Source organism: Molossus molossus, unplaced genomic scaffold, assembly GCF_014108415.1.
Source record: "Molossus molossus isolate mMolMol1 unplaced genomic scaffold, mMolMol1.p scaffold_m16_p_7, whole genome shotgun sequence".
Lineage (NCBI taxonomy): Eukaryota > Metazoa > Chordata > Mammalia > Chiroptera > Molossidae > Molossus > Molossus molossus.
In genome coordinates this window covers 17,356,132-17,373,026 of record NW_023425401.1, presented here as the reverse complement: position 1 = coordinate 17,373,026, position 16,895 = coordinate 17,356,132, and the positions used below count along the sequence as shown (strand labels likewise).

General features: G+C 40.2%; 1 protein-coding gene across 2 annotated transcripts in view; it reads right to left on the bottom strand.

Annotated features, from left to right (window-relative positions):
- The window catches only part of RAPGEF5 (Rap guanine nucleotide exchange factor 5), a 232,836-nt gene that overhangs the window by 31,792 nt on the left and 184,149 nt on the right, over positions 1-16,895 (bottom strand). For both annotated transcript variants that reach the window (XM_036247514.1, XM_036247515.1), the window contains 5 exons: positions 10,347-10,425; positions 6,505-6,649; positions 5,232-5,329; positions 3,036-3,066; positions 2,150-2,228 (listed from right to left, as the gene is read on the bottom strand). In XM_036247514.1, coding sequence (XP_036103407.1) covers positions 2,150-2,228; positions 3,036-3,066; positions 5,232-5,329; positions 6,505-6,649; positions 10,347-10,425 — 432 coding nt within the window. The remainder of the gene's footprint in view (positions 1-2,149; positions 2,229-3,035; positions 3,067-5,231; positions 5,330-6,504; positions 6,650-10,346; positions 10,426-16,895) is intronic.

The window sequence follows — 16,895 nt, the reverse complement described above, 5'->3', positions numbered from 1 at the left end:
TGTGTTCAGCCTTTTTTTTTAACTTTATTTTTATTGTTGACATTACAGATGTCCCACCCTCCCACCTCACCCACTTCCACTCAGCCCCCGCCACCCTTCCTTCTGGCCATCACCATACTGTTGTCTGTCTGTGGCTTATGCATAAAGTTCTTGGGCTAATCCCTTCACCGTCTTTCATCCAGTCCTCCCCTTCCCTCTCCCCACTGACAGCTCTCAGTCTACTCCAGGTATCCATGCCTCTGGTTCTATTTTGTCGGTTTATTTTGTTCATTAGAGTCCACATATAAGTGAGATCATATATCATTTGTCTTTCACTGACTTGCTTATTTCACTTAGCATAATCATTTCCAGGTCCATCCACATTATTCAGCCCTTTTGATTTTTGAAAAATGGCCCACCCCTCCCCTGTACCTCCCACACCTCCCTCCCCCTCTGATCAGGTGGTGTGAGTTTAGTTTCCAACTAGAGGTCACATTTCTAGCCATTTTAATTTCCTTTCTCTTGTCTGTGGTGCTAATAATTATTACTAGGACATTATCACTAGCTGGGTGAACAGGCCTTGGAAAAAATGGTTTCTTTGTGATTTGATAGCAGAAACTGTTTTAACAGCAATCGAGATAATTGTCACATTATTTGCTTCTTATATCAGCTAGTCTGAACAATAAGGTACTAGCTTCCTTAGAAAAGACAGGAGGACAATAACATACTTAGATATTTTTCTCTTCTGTATTACAAAATTAATAATAATAATAATAAGAAGAAGAAGTGCAGCCACTAGAGAAATGTCATATGCAATTTCAATGGCACCACAAAAATACCCTCAGGAATGTTTTCACGAAAATGCAAGTAAAGCAAAGGACAAACCAGAGTTTACATGTGTGACCCTCAAAGTAAACACGCCACCAGGAGGCACTGATGGCATTTTTGGGTTGGGTTTTACTGGGTATGTCACTAAAACAATGGCATCTAACAAATTGTTGCTTTATATGTTGTCAACAGACTCGTGAAAGACTAAAAGGCTTTTTTCCTTGCATAGGAAAATGAAACTTTTGAGCAAGGCAAAGATCTGAATTACCAACCACTAAATGAGACGTACATTTACAGCTCGCTTAATGAACTGGCGAACAAAAAGAGACCAGGGCCTTGGACTACTCAGACTCTTTGGAACTCAGCTTGGAAAATTATACAAGTAAATTGTGAGACAACGAGGCAAGGAAGGCCAGCAAGGAAGAAAGCAGGAGGTCAGATCATTTAGTTTTGTCGTCCACCTATTCCGGCACGACAGCACCCGCGTGAGCAGCACCATATACAAACAACGTAACAGAAGACGTAGCCTTGTGACTTTTTGTTGTTTCAGCGTTCCAGAGGCTGAGCGAACGTGAGACGCTCACTCTCAGTATTTCAGTACTTATTGGGAGGCCAGTTAACAGAAAAAGGCTCTGAGTCACGTGGCGTGAACATTTTAATTGCTATGTTTCCTGGCTCTGCACTTGACTCAACCTTTATCCCCAAAGGAGGAAACCGTTTTCTGTTCCGTTACAAAACAGTACCAGAGAAAAGCACGTCAGCATCTTCAGGGTGCTAAACAAGTGTTTCCCCTCAGGCTGACCGAGGGCCCTCTTCCCGCCAGGCCATGGGCCCTCTGGGCACTGATGGGCGCTGACTGAGCACACGCTGGATGCGTGGCCCTGCCCGGCACAGCCTTGCCCCGAAGGAACTGGGATTGCACATCCTTCCTATCATTATTCTCCTCGAGATTTCTTCTCTAAACGTGCCCTGCAGATGGGCATCAGTGGACTTGCCAGTCAACCACAGGCCATGAGCTGGCAGAGGGGGAGAAGACAACCCAGGGGGAGGTGGTGTTTCCAGGCATTTTGCATCTCTTCCCCAGAACACAGGAGGCTCTTTGTCGTCTCCTTTCCTTAGTTCCCAAATTAAAAATATCCTTGGTCCCAGGGTCACGATTACATGACTAAGAAACCAGTAACGCCCAAAGCAAGAAAAGAAACCATCTCTTTTGATGCTGCCCTGCAGGTTAAAGGGCGTGGCAGCTGGAAGGGTGAAAGGCAGCTGATGTGTTAATTCTGGGCAGAGATGATGATTGACAGCTGCTCTCTCTCCCCCCAACGCTCGTTAAAACCATACTCACTTTCCTCTGTTTCGGTCACAGTTCCTCTATGCTGAAGCCAGTTCTCCTTAAGACTGAATTGGTGGAAAAGGGCTTTATTCTGTGAGAAGGGAGACAGAGAACAATGAATGAATGTATTCCTGCCCTTTGGAAAGCCCCAGCTGTTTACAGCATGTTCCAAAGGAGCTTGCCAACTTCTTTCTTCAATATGCAATCCACCCATCCACTCGTCGAGGAACAAACTGGGAGTTGCCTCGGTTGACGCCTGTGGAGGTGGAGAGTCTGAGCAACCAACAGACCTCTGCCAGGGCCAGCAGGGCAAAAGACCCTCCAGTCACTCCCTGCGACACGCTGGAGAGCAGCTGGTTACCACAAGCACCCCGAGTCCTCCGAGAAAGGCACCGCTTCCCCATCCCAGTATCAACCTTGCCTTTGGATAAAGCAACTTGGAGGTGGTTTCACACTCCGCTGTAGTGCAGGGACTTTCTTAAGGGAAACAGGTACCTTACCAGCTTCTACGAAATGGTGCCTGACATCCTATTTTACATTCTCTCCCTCAGGCTGATAGAAACACATTCATTCTTGCTACCAGCTCTCTTTCTTTTGGGTTGAAAAGTGCAAAACTTTTTCTTATAAAACTTTCTGACTCTGGCAGTCAAGATTCTTGCCTGGACTACTCCCCCCGCCCCCATCAGTGTTTGACATTCAGATTTATGTCACTCTGGGGAAACTCCGAGACTTGGAATTATACCACAAAAATAGGCAGCACGTGAGCACGTCAAGGGCACAGGGCTGACAGACCGCAGCAGCACAGGGCAGCTGACAAGGGGCGTGAGCCGCTGCAGCCCTGGTTCCCTGTGGCTCCAAGCTGAATCGCCCCAGGTCAGATGGAGAGGGGCCGCCTTACCTTCCTTTGTGGTGAATATTCATCTACGGTGCTGAAAGGAAAAGAACAAGGTGTCAATCTTTGTCCCAGACCCAGAATAATGCAGTTATTGTCACAGAAGACTAATTTTCAGGCACTGGGTGGAAGTATTTGCTTTTCCACAAGATAAGACTCAGTGTTCATTAGTTTACTAGGGATAGCACCCTTGGCTTTGGGCCCTGGACTGCAGGTGAGCTGGGAAGAAAAGAAGCCTGTCTATTCAACAGGCACATTTTGCTCTCCACCCACAGAAAGTGGACACTGAAGGGAGAGCTGGGTTTTTTCACTATGCAGAAATGCTAGTTTTACATACATTGACAGATTTCAGTTGAAATGATTGTTAGTCAGGCAGCTGAATAAGTAGCCGGGTTGCATCTTTTACGGGCTATTTCTATGTGTGGTGTGACTGGGGGATGGACATTCTGCAGGCTCCCAGCTCAAATATTCAGGAATCTGAGGACAGTTCATAGTCTTGTACCAAAGACACAGGATCATGTCTTACATCATTTTCTTATGTTAACCTATTATTTCCCACTTTTATGTAAGTTCTGTAATGGAATGTCTCAAACCATGAGCTGAAGGTTTCCGACAGTAATAAGGCCTCCCTAACAGCACAGACCAACTTCCATGTGGGGATTATTTTGACGTCGTTTGATTTTCTTTTCTGTTTCATTTAGTTATTCATATTTTCATACTCGTCTTAGGGTATGGAAATAGTATAGTGTAAACGGAGAAAAGAAGGCCACCAAAATTCACAATGTTCATTTTTAACACACTGTCCTAACGTACACCTCATTGCTAAACATGTGATTTTTGTGGTTGAGAATTTACTGGCTCCTTAAAATTATATAGACATTTAATTTGCAGTAAGAGCTCCCTTACTGAAATGAAGTCAGGCTTTAAACCTCAAATCAGTAATCTAGAAGGCCCGAATTAACATTTTCTATGAGATGTGCATTTGTGACTGTTGAAATCTTAATAGAAGTTTCTCATAACTTGACAACAGATGTGTTTCATGTTTGCTAAATAGAAACCACATTGTAAATCAAAGGACAATTTTCCCCTTCAGATTAACTTTGCAACTCTATCTGAATAATAATTTGATGTTTTCATTTACCAAAATGAATAAGGAGAGTTCCTATAATCAGAGTAAAGTCAGGTTTTGGCAATTTGAAAGTCTAATGATGGCTACCTGGGGGATACTTGGACATGCCAAAAGTCATTGAGAAAATGGTTTTCTTTAATCTTTCTAAATTGAGGAAGAAACCTCAAGGAGTCCATAAAATTGAGCTTTTAAAATGTTCTGTGACTTGCTGGCACTTATTTATAAAGCATTTTTTCCTATTCCATTAGAGAGAGATATGAGCCCCCCAAATGAAAAGTTAAATAAATAGATTGATTATTTTGTTTTAATCTTCACTCAAGGATATTTTTATTGTAATTTTTTTTTTTTAGAAAGAGGAAAGGAGAGAGAGAAACATCGATGTGAGAGAGACACATCGATCAGTTGCCTCCCATACGTGCTCTGACTAGGGATCAAACCAGCAACCTAGGTATGTACCCTGACCGGGAATCGAACCTGAGACCTTTTGGTGAATGGGATGGGGATGACACTCCAACCAACTGAGCCGCCTGCCCAGGGCTTTAAATGATTGTTTTTATGTACCTAGGCTGTCTTGGCTCAGTAAGTTTCTCTTGTATCAAAATAGGGTTAAAAAGTAGTCGACCCTTGTTGGTGTGGCTCAGTGCTTACAGCATCAGCTCGCACACTGTAGAGTTTCGGGTTCGATTCCCAGTCAAGGGCATGTACCTGGGTTGCAGGTTTGATCCCTGGCTCCAGTCGAGGTGCGTTTGGGAGGTAACCAATCGATGTGTCTCTCTCACATAGATGTTTCTTTCTCTCTCTCCTCCCTTCCCTCTTCCCTTCTACTCTCTGTAAAAATCAATGGTAAAAATATTCTTGGGTGAGGATTAACAAAAAAGTAGTAGATAACCTGGATTTAGTGTTCATTCATTTTGAGATATAAAAACAAAACACACAATTTATAACTAGAAAAGCTCAAGAATCAAGATGAACCTGATTCAAAATGTTCAAAGTGAACTTTATAGGACATTTCAAATTCTATCACATTTCCTGTTTTCTTTCATTGATCGTAATATGGAAAATTAAATACATACTGACGACGATGCATTCCAAGTATCTTTTGAAATTCTTTCAGTTCTTTTTCAAGTATTGGATATTCATATACATCATCCAGCACGTTCCTGTATATGGTCTGTGGGACAAAGAAAAATGGCAGCTGAATTGCTTTAATGTCCATTTGGTAAGGATTTAGACTCATGCAATGGTTAGCCTGTCCAGGGAAATTGGTGGGGCCCGGACAACGCAGGGGGTCAACCGGGTACGATGACATCCTGAGTGGGATCACACCTCTAAGCCCCTCACTCGGCTCACAGTGTTAGGGACTGTAGGTAGGACATGATGGAAATGTAAAGATCTCTGGCTGGCTACTGCAGACTTCCACGCCCATTCTACATTTTTTAAATGATATCCACATAATTATCTGGGGGGGAGGGGGAATCAATTCCATTAAATTACCCAGTTGTTTTGAAATAAGATTAGTTTAGTCAGGGTTAAACCATTTTTTTTTTTTTACTGGATGGCTAAGTGATATATGAATTTTGAATGCAAAGTGGTTTACTTCACAAAAGACAGAAGCAGCCAGACACTTGCCTATTCTGAAATAGAAGTAACTCTTCCTTTGCTGAAATTCTATTTACCACTTTGTGTTAACCTGCAGTTAACACAGTTTCGGTGGCCAAAGGAATCCACCTGCCTATGATTTATCTCCAGAGAATGATCTGTGTTGAAAAGATGTTGTGGCCTATTACTGATTAGAAAAACATATCAGTTTATCTGATTCCAAATGTAAATCTAGGTTAGCATCTATTTTACAAGTTATTTTTACTTAAAATTCTCAAAATACACCACATCCTAAAAAGTTTCATAGTGTATATATTGTGAATATAGTTTATAAATGGTAATGTTTTATCCAAATATTGTATATATGAGACTGGTTAGTTCAAATTTATAATAAATCTCAACATATTAAATACTATCAAGTTTTGAAGTATGTTTCATTTTACCTTCCTTAATTATTTCATTTGCTATCAAACTTCCCATGACTTATATAAAAATAACATTAAATTAGTGAATGTAAAATTTTCCCTCTATATTTTTTCATAATGAATTGTTTAAAATTTTAAACATTCTATTTATGTAAGGAGTATCAGGCCTTGCAATTCAAAAAAAATTATTGCTTTGTTCGAATCACAACTTGAATGTTACAAAAAGTGAATGGCTGCAACCTACAAATGAGTTTTTCAAATGCATAACTAAAAATAAAATCAGTCATCTGGCATCAAAGAATATGTGACAATTTTACATTACCTTTAAAAACATCTTGGAGTGTTCATCTTCCTGTAACCAGTCTTTGTAGAGAGAAATCCACTGGGAAACAAGATGTAAGACCTTACGTTTCCGACAAGGAACATCTGAGTTTTCTTCTTTGCCTTGATACTTCTTAGCAGAATAGGTGCAAATGGTTAAGAAAGAATATTGCCTTGTTAAAAATAAAAATATGAAGAGATCCATTTATTCTTGCTAAGGCCTATTTTCGAAAGAAACCACAAGTATCTAAGCATGCAGGAAGAAAAGAATATGCGTAGGGAGACCAAACAGTGTACATTGAAAAGGGCAAAAGTGAAGCCAGGAAATTATTCATGTACACTCAGTGCCAGGCCATGAAGATGAGGGTGAGATGATTCCATTAACAGCTGCTGACTTAGTTTCATATGTTCCACAGAGCAATGCCACCTCAAAGAGACTCTAGGTGGCCTATTAATTTCAAGGGTGGTTCCAAGAGATCTGGCCGTGCTATATAGGAGGACCCGGTTCCCATCAAAGTTAGAAGACAGATATCCTCTGATCCTCAGAAATTCACATCCTGTGAAAACAGTTACTTCTAAAGTAGCCCCAAATGAGCACAGATTTCTGAAGCATAATTTGTGATATTTTCCAAATGTCCACTACTAGGAATTTAGTTGGGGGGAAAAAAAAGGACTGGATAAATGTGCAAACATAACTAAAAAGGACTGCTAATTTTCATTTTCACTGGAAGGAAAAAAAAAGAAAATATGAATAAACTACATGTTTTAACCATTGAGAGTAGTTAATTAGATTATTTACATGTCCATGTAATGGGCTATTCTGCAGCCATAAAACTGATGGTCCAGCAGTACATTTACTGACAGAACATTCCCAGTATGTCACTGATCAGGTAAGTAAGAAAAGAATATGTTAGGATGATCCATTTCCATTAACTATGCTCATTTATATGAATAATTCCATTACCTGGAAAGATATACTGACAGTTAACAGTGCTTCTCAAGGTAATGAAATTTCAGAGTACATGAATTGTGATGATACTTGTAAACATTTTCTAATTTGTAGACAATGATTGTATGTTAACTATGTTGTTAAACTTACTAAAAATAACAACCTCAAAGGCAACATGCTTAAAGCTTGAGGAATGAGCTTCATGTTATCCAAATCAAACTAGTGCTTGAGGAATGAGCTTCATGTTATCCAAATCAAACTAGTGTTTTTGTCTCCAAAATGATTATTTCTGAGTTTCTTGGACACACTGAAAGGTTAACTAGGAATAGGAAATGCTCTGATACAAAACACAGGTGGGCTTTGGGGTTGATGGAGAGGTGTCTATGTTTCTTCCATGCTGACATATAATTGCAAAAGGGAAACAGGTTCTATATCAGGCTTTGTAAATATTTTAGAACATAATTCAATCACTAACTCCCGAACCTGCATCTGATTTAATTTCTACTGGTGAAATAAACTCAGACCAACATGCAAAGACTCGGTTAAAGTCTAGTTTTTCTCTTGAAAGGCAAAATATCGAGATTCATTCCACATTGTTTCCACTCAGGCAAATGTCCTTTACTTCTTCTCCTGTAACTATCATGGTTGGACTAACATAAAAGAAAAAATCTGGAAAAGTAAGAAATACTAACGACTTCTTTCTTTTAGGTCAGCATATTTATGTGAAGAGGTAAGCTTTCTGTTATGGTTGCCTATATGTTCTACAATTATGGGCCTACTGGATAAAACAATTTGGGGAACTGTAATTTCAACAACTCTTCTTCATTCATAGTTACCACCATTTATTTGCTTAATCATGTTCTTTTCCTTACAAGATATATTTTTAAAATATGTACTGGTTAAATTTACATTCATATTAGTCTGGTTTTCTGTATCAGGGCATATTCCAATGTATATTCATACATGTTGCTCATGCTAGATTATATTGATTTATAAATTTAGCTGGGGGTGGGGAGGGAAATAGGGGGAAGGTATTCAGTGCAATGCAGTGCACTTTAGCCCACCCAAGGCTGTGAGCTTAAATAATGCTCATTATGATTATGATAGCTGAAAGGTATTAAATTCTATCGCAATAAAAATGTCCACCTAAGATATCCCAACACAGCACAAATGGCTCTAATCTATATTAAATAATGTTCAAAAAACAACAAAAAATAATTTGGGCCATTCCTTAGAATGTGATGGTAGTAGGATAGAAAAGATACCTTCACTATCATCAAGTGCATCAAACTATCTCAGATTCAATACAGATGCCACACTTTTGTTTGTGTTTTACGTTATTTTGTAAGAGGCAGAAGCTGTAAATATGTCCAAGTAGTCATGTAAAAAGACTCCTTGCTTAAAATGTTCTGGATTTCATGGGTTTTGATAATTAGGAAAAAGGCCACTAAGAATCTGAACTAAGTTTTAGTATAAAATGTCAAAGACTCAAAACATGTTTATAGCCAAGTAAAATTTTAGAAATTCTTCAGGGAAATTCTATGAGGCATTAAATTACTCAATGGTAATCACAAATTATGTTAGGATCACATTTAAAAACAATAGTAGGAAGGCATGTAACGTGCTATAAAACAAACTATTATTTCATGGGTGGTAATTCTTTTGGAAATATGTTAGCATTCAAATATAAAAGAAATGAGCTCATAGATTTCTTTTTTCAAAACATTTTTAAAGAAGGAGAAATGGAAAAACTTGTAATTTTTGCTAAATTTCTTAGTAACACCCCACTTGGAGGCTGTGGAAGAAATCTGTTTTTGAAATTTTCCAAATTCAAAACCATGTTTCGAGATCAGCTTTATGAACTGGTTCTGAAAAGTTTCGAGATAATCTATTAGTGGCTATATGATATAGAGCAAAGCACTAAAAGGCGATCACCATTTCTAGGTTATATATTTTAAAGAGAGATTATGCCCTTTCTAAAGTTTTAAAATACCATTTTAAGTAAAACATGTTAAAGTGGGGGAGAAATGTAACAAGTATTTAACAGGAAAGGAATATGACAAAGATCATTACCAGGGCTCAATAAAACTTAGGTAAATCCCCCCCCCCCCAAAATTTCATCTTTCTCAAAATGTTCACGTCGGCTCCAGTGGAATCTCCAGTCCGGTTCAGTAAAACCCTGACAGTGGACAGTCGACCTGGATGCTCCGGAAGCATCTCCCTTCGACACTGGGAGGCCAGAGCGCACCTGGGGCACTGAGTACGTTATCCCGGCTTGGCTTCTTGGCCTCCATCTGCTGCGCCAGTTCTACTCAGTGTATAAACCCTACAGCTTCCTAACCGGGTCATTAACCTTCTAATCACATCCATCATTCCCGGAGCACATGCCCTGACAAAGCTCTGAAAAGAAGACAGCGGACTCCAGGGGGTCGTTTAAGACCTCCCAGGTGGGGGCATGGCTGTCCCCTGGGACCCTGGCCCAGAAACATGGGTCACGTACGGACACTTGTCCGGCCAAGTGGTCCCCCACTAACTGATTGACTGTCTGGTAAATTCGCTTATTGCCAATTCACTCAACCTCTTGACTCAGGAGCTTGCCCAGGAGGCCACGTTTGCCTCCAGATTTGTCAAGTCTTGAGACCTGGATATGAAGAGGCCAGTACAGTAAATAGTACCATTTAGAACGGGCTAACAGCAGCTGCATTTCCAGGCCCCCCGTCCATGCTGTCTCATTTCATCTTTCACCTTGGCTATCATCACATTAATATTGAGCGTATCCCCACTCCACGGGGGGCAGGGGGACTTGAGTAAACGAAGAAGGCAGTTAATTCCTAAGTGGGAGACATCTGCCTGCCAGGAAGGCGACACAGCCTCCTGAAGGTAATGAAGGATATTGCCGCAGCAGCGCCTGGCACAGGTCGTCGGTTGTCATGAAGACAGTGTACGTGAGAAGGAAGTCATCAAGGAGGGTCTCTGCGAAGAAAGAAAAACAAACACGAGGTAAGCAAGGCAGTGATAAGAAGGGCAACTGCTTGTCCAGGCCCGGACAGTGCAGGGCAGACACAGGATAAACGCTGGTGGAAGGGGAGGGCTTAGGAAGGAGGGTTTCAGCCACAAAATACATTATTTATTAAAGTTAAGACTTTTAAAACTCCTGACACAAAATGCCTCAAGCAGTGAGATGTTTTTATTGCAAGACTCTAAACATACAATTTTTGTCATCTTTTTCCCCCTATAAAACATGTTTATGGGTAAAGATGTTATAGAAAACCAGTGCACAAGTCATGTGCTTTCAGAAATAAATTTTATAAGATTTCCAAGGTATACACTCCAGTTCTACAGGGAACGAAACCTCCATGTTCTAATAAATTAAGGCTTTCTAAAGCCATTTACCTAAATCTAGGGCAAGAACAATGGATAATAAAACCCAGAGGACACATATCAGGTTCCAAGGCCTTTCACCTTTATCTCTCAAATGTATCTGTAAGAAGCTGGGATAGTGGTGAGTGATTTTCTTATTGCTGTGAAGAGAGACAGAGCTGAGTCCAGGCTCCTTCCTAAGTCCTCTTCTGCCTCTTTACCCAACAAGAACAGGTTCCATTTTTATTGCCTCTTTGCCTTGAGTGTTCTTTGAAAAGTCCAGCTTACATATAAGATGGAACTGCATATCGGGTAAACACTGACCTCGAAGGTAACTTCCAAACAGACAGATAAGTGGTTGCAAATGGTAATGTTTAACAACAGAAGGGTATTAAGGGAAATGTTTTTCAAACATATTTATTTATTTTAGATAAGTACCAATATTCCTTCTTAAAAAATAAATTTGACAGCCCTGGCCGGTTTGACTCAGCAGTTAGAGTGTCGGCCTGTGGTCCAGAGAGACCTGGGTTTGGTTCCCGCTAAGGGCACGTACCTCGGTTTCAGTATGTCCCCGGCCCTGGTTGGGTTGTGCGGGTGGCAGCCACTTGATGTGTCCCTTTCACGTTGATATTTCTCTCTCTCTCTCTCTTCCTCTCTCTCCCTTCCACTCTATCTGAACAAAAAAATGGGAAAATGTCCTCAGGTGAAGATAAAAATAAAAAAAATTAAAAATAAATAAATAAATAAATGTGACAAATGGCACCTAAAATGTAAATTCAACCTAAACTTATAGTATCATACTGCAACATGTGAACAGTCACTGGTCTAACTTACTGTTATTTTATGGCAAAAGCAAGTTCTCAAACAGATGTGCCTGGGCCTTACTGAGCATGAACTAAGCCTTGTACAAGAATGTGGCTGTGGACAATTTCATGGAAGTGGGCATGCGCAGCCTCCTTCCATAGAAGAGCTAGGAGCTCTCTACTAGAGTCCCTGTTTGCAAAGTTTTAAATCTGGGCAGGAGAAGCTTCATTCAAAGATCTGCCCCCAAAGTCGTCAACCTGGCAGCAAAAATGTATCGCCGGTCACCCTAATGAAAAATTTGGAATATACATTTGAAACTTGATGTGTCTTTCCTTAAGATTTTTAAATAGTTTAAAGTCAAACAATGGCCCAATGTCTGAATCTTTGGTATGTGTTGGAATACAATTTCAAGGCTAGCACTCTGGGATACTATTGAACAATAATGTTCACATATTGTAATATTTTTCTTTTTTTTAAATCCTCATCCGAGGACATTTTTCCATTTTTTGTACAGACAGAGTGGGAGGGAGAGAGAGGAAGAGAGAGAGAGGGAAACATCGATGTGAAAGGGACACATCGAGTGGCTGCCACCCGCACGACCAACCAGGGCCGGGGACAAACTGCAACCGAGGTACATGCCCTTAGCAGGAACCGAACCCGGGTCTCTCCGGACCGCAGGCAGATGCTCTAACCGCTGAGCCAAACCGGCCAGGGCTGTAATATTTTTCTGTACTAAATACAATTGATGAAAATCTTCAACTTCTCTGGTCTGATTAGAAATTATGATAATTTCTTGCATTCAACGTTAGACACAGGCAGGAAGAGCCAGCCAGTAGCCAACGACACACAGAAACCACTGGGTGACAGTGCTGAGCACCTTACACATTCAGCATTTAAAATGCCTGACGTGACATTCAAATTCAGACTCTTCGGGATGTTCTTACACTTAGCATTTAACGAAGTTGGAACGATTCTCTAATCAAGATCTACTCCATTAGTAGCTAAGATGAAAAAGAACACCATTAACTTTGACGTAACCAGTCACTCCATTCAGGAACAGCCTTAGATAATGAACTCAGTGACTGTGACAGTCTGGATAGATGCTGGCAGAACAATCTGGCATTCGGTTCAATTAATCAGCTCCCATATGACAATATTTTGTTAAGGGCTTTGACCCCAAAATGCTTATTTCCCTAAAGTTACTACCATATTTAACATTCCATGCACTTATTTAATTATCTCTCTTCCATATTAATTACATGAAAACAATAAGGCTACATAAAAACATCTCCGACTAAAATCCTAATTAACAGCATAGCTTTTCGTAAAGAATAGATTTCCAATATTCTTAACTCAAATCTTTCTTTCTTTAACTACCGTATTGTTCTAAAACTTTTTCTATATATAAAGAGCTTTCCTTTATTCTTTTCCTGCACTTTGTTTTTTGCTGCACATGAAAGTAATTGAGTGCTATAATCAAAATGACACACTTCAAAGTAAAAGTGCATTTTTAATAGCCATGCTTCAAGAAAGGCTGTCCCACCGGCATTTAAAGATATTTTTAGAACCGCAATAGCTATATAAACGATCCCCTGAAGACTATTAGAAAACAATAGCCATTTAGAAAGATTAGCAAATCCATTGGCATCCACATTAAAACTCTATAATTATCTACTACATTATATGGTGCTTAATTAATAGTAACTTAAGATGAGGCAGAAAGCACCTTGGTGTATAAAAGCAGCTTTCATTTAAACAAATTCCTAGTTGCCATATACACTAACATTCTTATACAAAGATGTATTCATTTTGATTTCTAACTCTGTGAATACCTAGGTATCAATATACAAAAAAATTTCTTTGAAATTCTATTCATTAAACCAATCACTAAATCTAACCCCAAATTCTTGGCTCATCACTGACAAAACTATTCAGCCATTCTTTTGGGAATACCCCCTACTCAAAACTAGAATAATTTTTTTGTAGTGGCTTTTTACAATACAGGAAGTCTTGAACCTTCTAAAAGTAACATGTTGGTGACAATCAATACTGGAAGGCAAACAGTATGACAATTTTAAGTACTAAGCTTGAAGTAAAGTTGCAGTCAAGACCTAGAGTGTCTCCCTGTGGTGTGGCTCAATTGGTTGGGCATCATCCCATGCACCAAGAGGTCGCTGGTTCGAATCCCAGTCAGGGCACATGCCTGGGTTGTGAGCTTGATCCCCAGTAGGGGGTGTGCAGGAGGCAGCTGATCCATGTTTCTATCTCTCCCTCTCCCTTCCTCTCTCTCTAAAATAAAAAACAAAAAACAAAACCATTTGTTAAAAAAGCTAAAGATGTAAAAAATAAAAAAACCCTATAGCCTTGATAGAAAGGGCTCTAAAATTCATGTCTGCAATTAGCAGTTATGATGTTAATACAGGACTTTTCCTAGCATCTGTTACTATTTTCATTTGAAGGCATAAGAATTATCTATTTTTATTTGGTTTTACTTGGATGTATTTTTCTTTTATGTATAAATTAAATTTTCTCAGTCTCATTTTGAGTGTATCAAGCACTAATAGTTTCCATTTTATTTCTGCCAAACACCAGTGTTTCTAGAGCCTCCTAGACTTGTGTCACGGTAGAATAGTAATTGGTTTGGTAGAGGTCCTTTTGTAAGGTTCTATTACATAAATGTAATCAAATTATAGAGGAACTGAGCTAAGTGTTTCCAAAAGGTCTAAGCTTAATGCTTTAAAAAAAAAAAGAAGGCATTAAAACAAACCCTGAAGTCTAGAAATCATAAAGAGTATAGAGTTACTTAGGAGCAACCAGAGAAATCTATTTCAGTTATTTTTCAACACTCATAAGCAAAATGCACTGCAATAATGAAACCACTCATCTGTCAAAGTGAATTACCAAGAAAGCAAATGAGAAGAATTTTGACAGACAGCTGCCTATAGTAGCCATTTAATCTAAGTAAGGTAATGGGACTATTCAACATTTCTGTACTAACTCATATTCCCTAAAGTACTGCTAGCAGTTTTGTTTCACCCGTAGTTCTACCTTGGGTGCAATGGAATTTAAGGCACTCTAAAATATGTTCTACTTGACCTTTATTTCAAGGAGCCAAAAAAAAAACTTTGTACTTGAAAGGGCCCACATTTGGCCCGGGAATGTCACAGCTTACAATTAGTTTTTGAGAAGCAGCACCAGAAGGTACCGTGAAATTTGATTAGGCGTGAGTGTGCAAACACACACACACACACACACGTTCTTGTCTGAATCACAGGTTAGAGTGCTACACCACCAAAAGCTATGCTTCTTTCTCAGTGTCTTTTAGATTTCTGAAAGTAGTATCAATAGCCTCCAATGCAGCTGTTCGGTACAGCTTTTACATTCACTCAATTCCCACGTATTTTTCAACAGTTTCACCAGAGTATTGCTTAGCAATTCTAAAACTATCAAATAATATATTAGTTTCACCAAAAAAAAAAAAAAATGCTATTTCTACATCAAACCTTAAAACTCACCCCTTTCATGACAGGAACTTACGGCAGACAGGGCTTGGGTGGTACTCTTCAGATAATGAAATTTGTTTTCACTTTAACTTGTGAAATTTGGTGTTGGAGTCCTGTGATTCTTTAGGAGATAATGATTTGAATACAACGAGTATTGTGTTCTTAGCTACATTACATCTCACACGCTGCCTTTTGAAAATGCCACTAGAGCCCTGCGGTGTGGCGCAGTGGCTGAGCACTGACCCTGCACCGAGAGGTCACTGGTTTGATTCCGGGTCAGGGCACATGCCCAGGGTGTGGGCTGATCCCAGTGGGGGGCGTGCAGGAGGCGGCCAATTGATGTTCTCTCCTAGATGTTTCTATCTCTCCCTTCCTCTCTCTTTAAAATCAATAAAGAAAAAATATTAAAAAATAAAAATGCCACTAGAAGGATCACGGAGTAACACACACAGTGCTTGTCTACCTTCTCCACACAAAGGGTCACGTTTGCAGGTCACCCCGGCACTGAGAGGTACAGGCCCTAACAGCGCTTGTTGTCCCAGCCCCACTCAACTACTCTCAGCATCTAGGCACAATTAGATTCATCAACCATTGTGGCTCAGGCATGTGTCTGCCAAGCCTGCTGGGAAGCTTAGAAAACAGCAATTCGTTACGGAAATCCAGAGGATCCCTGCTTGGGTAGCCGCAGATGTAGTACTTAACCTCTCCGGGCCTCGGTTAAGTCATATCCACACTGAGCAGAACTGTAGTCAGGATTACACAGTGTACCTAAAGCATCTGGTGAAGAACCTGGCATGTGTCAGGCACTCAACAAATACTATCTGCTCTTTATTTCCATAAAATAATGTTTAGATCCTGTCCCAAGTCAAGTGCCCCAATCAACCAACCAACAAAAGCTGAGTATTGAGAAGTGACTAATACAAGATATTGGTAAAGGGGTGGGGTCTGAGGGACCGGGAAGCACAGGACTGACCCATAGCTCCAAGCTCACAATTAGTTAGGGAGCTGAGACATGTATCCCCATGAAATGAACTGAGCAGCACCAACCATAAATGTCACAGGGGATGAAGGAAAGATGCCAGTGTACCAAACAGGTGGCGTATGAGATGACCCCCGAACTTTCACAGAATTGGTGGAGGAAGAGTTGAAGTAAATGTGAGCAAAGGAGTGAAGGTGGGTGAGTCCCTGGCTGAGTCACAACACACATGGGACGTGTGAGACTTGCTTAGTCCTTAAAGATGTCTTTTGTTAGATGACAAGATTTAAAAAGATTTAAAAATCAGATGCTCTGGCAACACCAGGCTCACGTCTCAAACGTTGCCCATGGGTTAGAGCCGAGTTGATGATTTTATGCGGGGTGCATGCTCCAGTTTATCACAGATCTTCCCCGGTTGGCTTCCCTTGTTCATGTTCACTGTCTGTGGGTGTGAGTTTGTAAGCCTTGATCCATGGTACAACTGTGAAACAGTCATGGAAGAGATCACACGCTATCACTAAAAAGTAAAGCAAGAAAATTATATTGGAGTCAATTCCTAGAGGGACTTGGAGGCCCAGACTATGGAGGCTGGGGTTCCTTCTACAGGAAAAGGGGAGTGAACGGAGGTTTTCAAGATGAGGAGTGACAAGAGAGACAGATTATGCTTGCTGCACCAGGAAAGTCAGACTGGACAAAGAATAAGGGGACAGAGGGGGCATTTACTTTTAAACACCTTGAGCTTGAGTTCCCTGGGTTTCAGTGAAGCTATTAGGAAAAAACATCCAAGACCAGAGCTTGCT